Here is a 5,607-nt window from a genome sequence, read left to right as displayed (position 1 = left end):
CAACAAGTAGTCATTCTTAAGATCCAAATGGATATTGTAGCTTCAGATAGGTCAGTCAAGGAAGAACTTAATGCAGAGATCTCCCCAATGAGTGATTAGTCATTAAGTGTGGCTAGTACTGGTGACACTTAGTGACAGAGGCATGACAAGTGGAACAAGGGTAGCAGAGAAGACGTCTTGGCCCACTTGCCTTGGGGTGAAGAGCACCATGGAAGGTGTGAAGCAGTGCCCCCAGATCTGAAGTAATCATCTGCCTCCCACTCAGGCTGCATCTAAGTGATGTCAATCATCACATTTATGGGGCTTCTGTCTCACATTTCTGAGACTTCCAGGGAAGAAATTGTGGACCTTTGTCTGAGTGACCAGTACACTGAGACATGGGTTATGAGTCTGGTGCCACCGCATCTGTTTCTTGATGAATTGAGGAGACGGCAGATCCTGTGTTACCTCAGGGGCTTCTCCTAAAATCTGGCAAAGAATCCCTGCATAACAGACTGAAAGAGATTCCAGGACATGGTGGAGACCACACAGAGCTCACTATCCTGAGGTTCCATTGTGAGGATTCTGCCCACAAGCTCTTATTTTCTGGGCAGACTTTCCTAGGATCCCACTTTCTCCTTGGAAATGCATTCTGCTTGCTCCTTGTCTATCAGCCCCAGTATTACCAGATCCCTTAGAAAGAAAGAAGAGACAACCCACATCTGAAGCAATGTAGTAAGGGAGCCCAACCCAGGAGCTCACAGAACAATGAGGAATCTCAAGTGAAGGCAAGTCTTACAACACTGAGGGCACAGTTTGCTCAACACCCCCCAGGCAGCTCAGTGGTTTACCAGCTGTCTGCCTCGCACCCCACGGCACTGCAGGCTCCTGTTTACGTTGTTCCTCAGCTGGCCACCGCACACACTTACTCCAGCCACTGGGATCCCTCTCAGCACACCAAAAACAATGATCCTTTTCACAGTTGTTATACGCATGTTATGACCCAAGAGATTGAGAAATGGCCATTCTACGTCCATTATTGTAACAGTGAAACTCCCATGCATGGAATTTTCTCTCAGTGGGAAACTATGACTGATTTCAAAAACATAATCTCTGTCAGCTTTATCCCTAGAGTTCCAACCATACCTTCTGTGGCCACACATTGCATGTGGCACATGGAAGGGTACTAAATGGATGCCACAGAGACACATAGATGGGGTTACTACTCATATCACCCATGTACACTTGTTAATCCTGCAGGTCTGGGAATTTTTCCTTACGCTATTATTCCTTATTATCATGGATAGTGCACATGACTGTCATGTGACACTCAGACCTTGTCTCTTCATGCCCCAGTGACATGGTACTCTGAGAGATCCCCACAGTCCTGGGTGAGGATTGGGGATGTGTGTCATTTCCCCACTGGCCTGAAGCCCTGTTTTAAGCTCTGAGGCTCAGAGATAAGTCTCTGGGATCAAGAGTTTTTGTCCCACTTCCTCATTGTCTGAGACATTGTGAGTAACGATAGTTGCTCCCACTGCCATGAGCTGTAGCACAGTAGTAGTCAGCCTCGTCCTCAGCCTGCAGCCCAGAGATGAGCAGAATTCCTGCATTGGCCGAGGCATCTTTGGACCCGGAGAAGCGGCTGGGGACCCCGGAGCCCTGGTGCTTGCTTGAGTCTGAGTAGAACCACAGGAGATACTGGGGAGAGCTGCCTGGCTTCTGCTGGAACCAAGTTATAGAATAGCTGCCAACACTGAAGCCGCTGCTCAGAGTGCACGTGAGTCTGGCTGATGTTCCCAGGTTTGCAGACACAGAGGGTGGCTGAGTCACTACAAGCTGGGACAGGGAGCCTGCAAATACAGATACTCATGGGTGATGGGGCAGCAAACCATGGAAATTTCCACAAAAATTGTGGTAGTACTGCTCACACAAGCTAGAGGGCTTCCTTGTGTCCCCAAAGCCTGTCTCTACCTGTGCCAAGACAGAGGAGCAAGAGGAGGACTGGAGTCCAGGCCATGGTCATCAGCGTCTGGTCCTCACAGTGGGTTGAGCTGCCCCAGGTCTCCTTTTCTCCTCCACCCTCTGCCACAGAAAGAGCTGTGCATGCAAATAGGTTCCACCCAGTGACTGCCCAGCCCCTCCCTGAGTGCTGGTGCGAAAGCTCAGCCCACATCACACGCTGAGGGAGATAAAGTTGGCTTCACCACTGCACAGAGTTCTGGGAGGAAGCACCCACTGAGACAACACACAGGTCCCTGCTCAGGGGAGTCTCTCAGTGTTGCACATGAACTTAGCCTCTGTCCTTCCATCTTGACCCAGAGTTTACCTTCTAGGCCTGCACTCACAGGGCTACATAACTATCCCCAGGCACAAGAAAAGAAAAACAAATAAGTAAAAAGACAAGGGTTAATGGTCCCTGTTAATGATTATTTACGACACAGCTGGCATACTCTGTCCTTGAGGTAATAACCATTTCTTCAAAACCCCCCTATGACCCTAAACCTTGCCTTCAGAATGACAAACGTTTTCCTGCATACCAGGATAAGGCCCCTTTCCTTATCTCTTTGTAGCCCCCTGCAATAACTGCTCGATTCTACTTCTGTACTTCCTGCTTGCTTGCCCATTATAAAAAGCCCTAAGTTCTTGGACTCAGGGCTGCACATTTGGAGTTCTGTGTTAACTCTGTGCGGTCCTAGCCAGTAATAAAGACTCCCTTAACTCGGCTTCAGTGGTCTCAGTTGGTCTCTGTGTCTCTCGGCATAACAGTCAGGACAGAGAGGACACAGCTATGAAATCTCTCCATCAGGGAACAGAGAGCCCAACACACTGACCTGGGCTCCTGTGAGTGAATCATCCTCACTACGCAGTTGAGTGGGGACCACAAGGCCATACCACAGCACCCCCTGCTGATTACCGAGTACACACCTCACTATGGCCTTAAATCCTGAGAGCCCAACCTGGTTTCTGTGACTACTCAGGTCCTTGTCTATTCACACATCTGTTGTCTGATTTCTAGATATGGTCATTTCACTGTATCTGATTATTTTAGTATCTCACTCCTGAAAGGAGCTCCCATCTTTGGGAGATGCAAGAATTTACATCCATGTCAACTTAAGGTGTTTTAATTCCAGAGAAAATAGTACAAACATTGTATCACTTCATTGGTATGTGATTTAAGTTACACATTCATTGTTAGTTTCCCATGTATTATGTATTAAAATAAGAGTTTTTACCTACTTTCATATAAAGTGCATTGTGCTTCAGTCCTCCATTTTGATGCACAATAAATAGTTGCACTAATTGGTATTGTTGATAGAAACATCATGTGATGAGGGAGCATAAGGCAAGCTGACACATGGCAACACTGCTCCCCACACCCCAGGTAGGGTATGTGTGATATTCCTCTGGCACTCCTGACTGCCCAAGAACAAAGGAAAAACCAATGGTTAACTGATGGAGCTCTTAGTCTTTTAGGACCTAAGTCTCCATCACCCATTGTCGTTTCCCACAGACCGGGGCTGCTCGTCCGCCTGTCCGCTTCCACCCCAGGTTGGGGCAGCACTTGTAGGTGCCGCGGTGCACTAGCTCGCCAGATCTAGGCACGCTAGTCCCCGGCTTTGAGCGCGCCTCTGTCGCGGGTCCTTCTTGAGGGAGGGAGAGAAAATAGGGCAGGAGGGAGACGCAGAGAGTGAAGACAGTACACGGTTTCTGATCAAGCCTCAGTCTTTATTCAGAAAATAATTCACTCTTATATAGAATTTGGGGCGGGGAACTGACCCAGGTTGGTTTCCAGGTAACAGAGTCAAATGAATATCAAAAGAAGCGCCCAGACTTGCCTCTGCAATGCTGGGGAGGGGGAGCTAGCGCTGAATACCCGAAATAAGGTTTTGATCTTATGTGCACCTTGGCCAAATCTATATCTGGCGCAGCAAGACAGTTGCCAAAATTATTTGGGCCAGGAAATGGCAATCTCCAGCCTCCAGATGCAAATCTTGGTTTTCTCGGTACTCCCTAGAGAGCGAATATCCTTGCCTGAGGCAGCCAGAAAACTTGGTGGCTCCCGACAACCCATCCATAGTAATGTGGGAAACAAAGGCAGAAAGAAATGGCGGAAATAAATTTCATTATAACCGGCAGCCCATTGACAAATATTTGAGGCTGGCAGAGTAAAATGTTTCTCCAGGAACTCTTTACTGTTTTAAAGTTAATGTTTCACTAGAGGGAAAAAAGAACCTTAGCTTGACAATAGCTAGGCCTCCAGTATCCTGTGAGTCTTCTTTAGCATACGAAATCTCACTGAAGACTTCCCCTGGACTTTACCTCCTCTGTAGCAGGATCCTCACATCCAAGTTTTTCCTTCCAGGAATCAACTTATTCCTGTCAGCACCGCTCAATTGGGTTCAAACCAAAAACACTGAGCCCCCAGCACCACATGGTATAGTTTTATAAATATATATGTATATATATATATGTATATATATTTTAGCTTCTTTGTCTCCCATATATGGTAACACACAAGCATGTGGTCTGCTTAAGTGGTCTCATGTTACAAGATCCTGAGGGATGTTGTCACATAAGGGTATAACCAGGTTGTCTTGAGTTTTTTTAATATCCTTAGGGAGGGGACCTACCACATTCCCCACTTTGATTCTCCAACCCCTCTATTTAGGGTCAACGAGCATCATCCTGGTTTAGAGGTGTATATAGGCTGTCCTTCCATATATGTAGTATAGTCCACCTGGGGCATGCCATTTGATAGCTGCGTTGACATTGTCCCAGGTCTAGCTGAGATGAGAGAAGTTAGACAAGAGGTGGGGATCTGGCTTAAGGTGATCTGGGGTCCCCCACCATTGGGTTTTCCAGGCAGTTGAGTTATAAAATCTTTGGCCTAGGCATGTTAAGTTTCTAATAGAGACAATGATGAACTTTTCCCCCACTTGGCAGTTTTTCCCAATAATTGATCTTTTGAGAAGCCAAACCCTGATAGTAGGACTGTGGTATTTTGTTTTACTATGAAGTTTGTGGAGATCTAATTTTCTAGCCTCTTTCAGACATTGTTTGGCCTTGTTGGTACCAACGAAGTATCCTATCCACAAAAGGAAGGTGAGTGTTAATATTTACAGCCAGCCAGAGGGGGCTTGGCCAGTCCTATGGCAAACACTAGAGCAAGAATCACAATAGTGAGAAACAAGGCATGACAGGCATCACAGTAAGGAAACATATAAAAAATAAGGACACTCTTTTGTTTCATTGGAACATCGATTCCTCAAGCTTCTGCAGATCTACACTGATCTGTGTGTAGATCAGTCAGCTTCCAGAGTGACTAAAGCAGGGCTGCAGTCTCCGAACCCTCTGGAGATGCAGATTGCTTCTTCCAAATGGTCAGCTTGCATGGCATTGATGGATCAGGAATGCACTCCCAGGTTTGAGATGCCGCCTTCCCTCTTCTGTAGTGAATCTAGGGACCCACATTGGCTACCTTTACTGCAGTAGAGGTGGGCAAAATGACAGTAAGCGGGCCCCTCCAGAGGAGTTTTAGGGCTTGGACATTTCACTCTTTATCCATATTGCATCTCCCGGTTTAAAGGGGTGAGCCTCTGTGGTCACCTTCACAGGTAATCGCTC

At 47.0% G+C, this 5,607-nt stretch overlaps 1 gene segment (V, D, J or C); it reads right to left on the bottom strand.

The window, feature by feature from the left end:
- Positions 1-1,476: 1,476 nt before the first annotated feature.
- LOC115277479 lies at positions 1,477-2,081 on the bottom strand. The segment is given in 2 exon segments: positions 1,477-1,832; positions 1,954-2,081. Coding segments are annotated over 2 exon segments (408 nt in total).
- Positions 2,082-5,607: the final 3,526 nt, after the last annotated feature.

Source organism: Suricata suricatta, chromosome 14 (assembly GCF_006229205.1).
Source record: "Suricata suricatta isolate VVHF042 chromosome 14, meerkat_22Aug2017_6uvM2_HiC, whole genome shotgun sequence".
Taxonomy (NCBI): domain Eukaryota; kingdom Metazoa; phylum Chordata; class Mammalia; order Carnivora; family Herpestidae; genus Suricata; species Suricata suricatta.
This window is presented reverse-complemented; position numbering and strand designations above follow the sequence as displayed.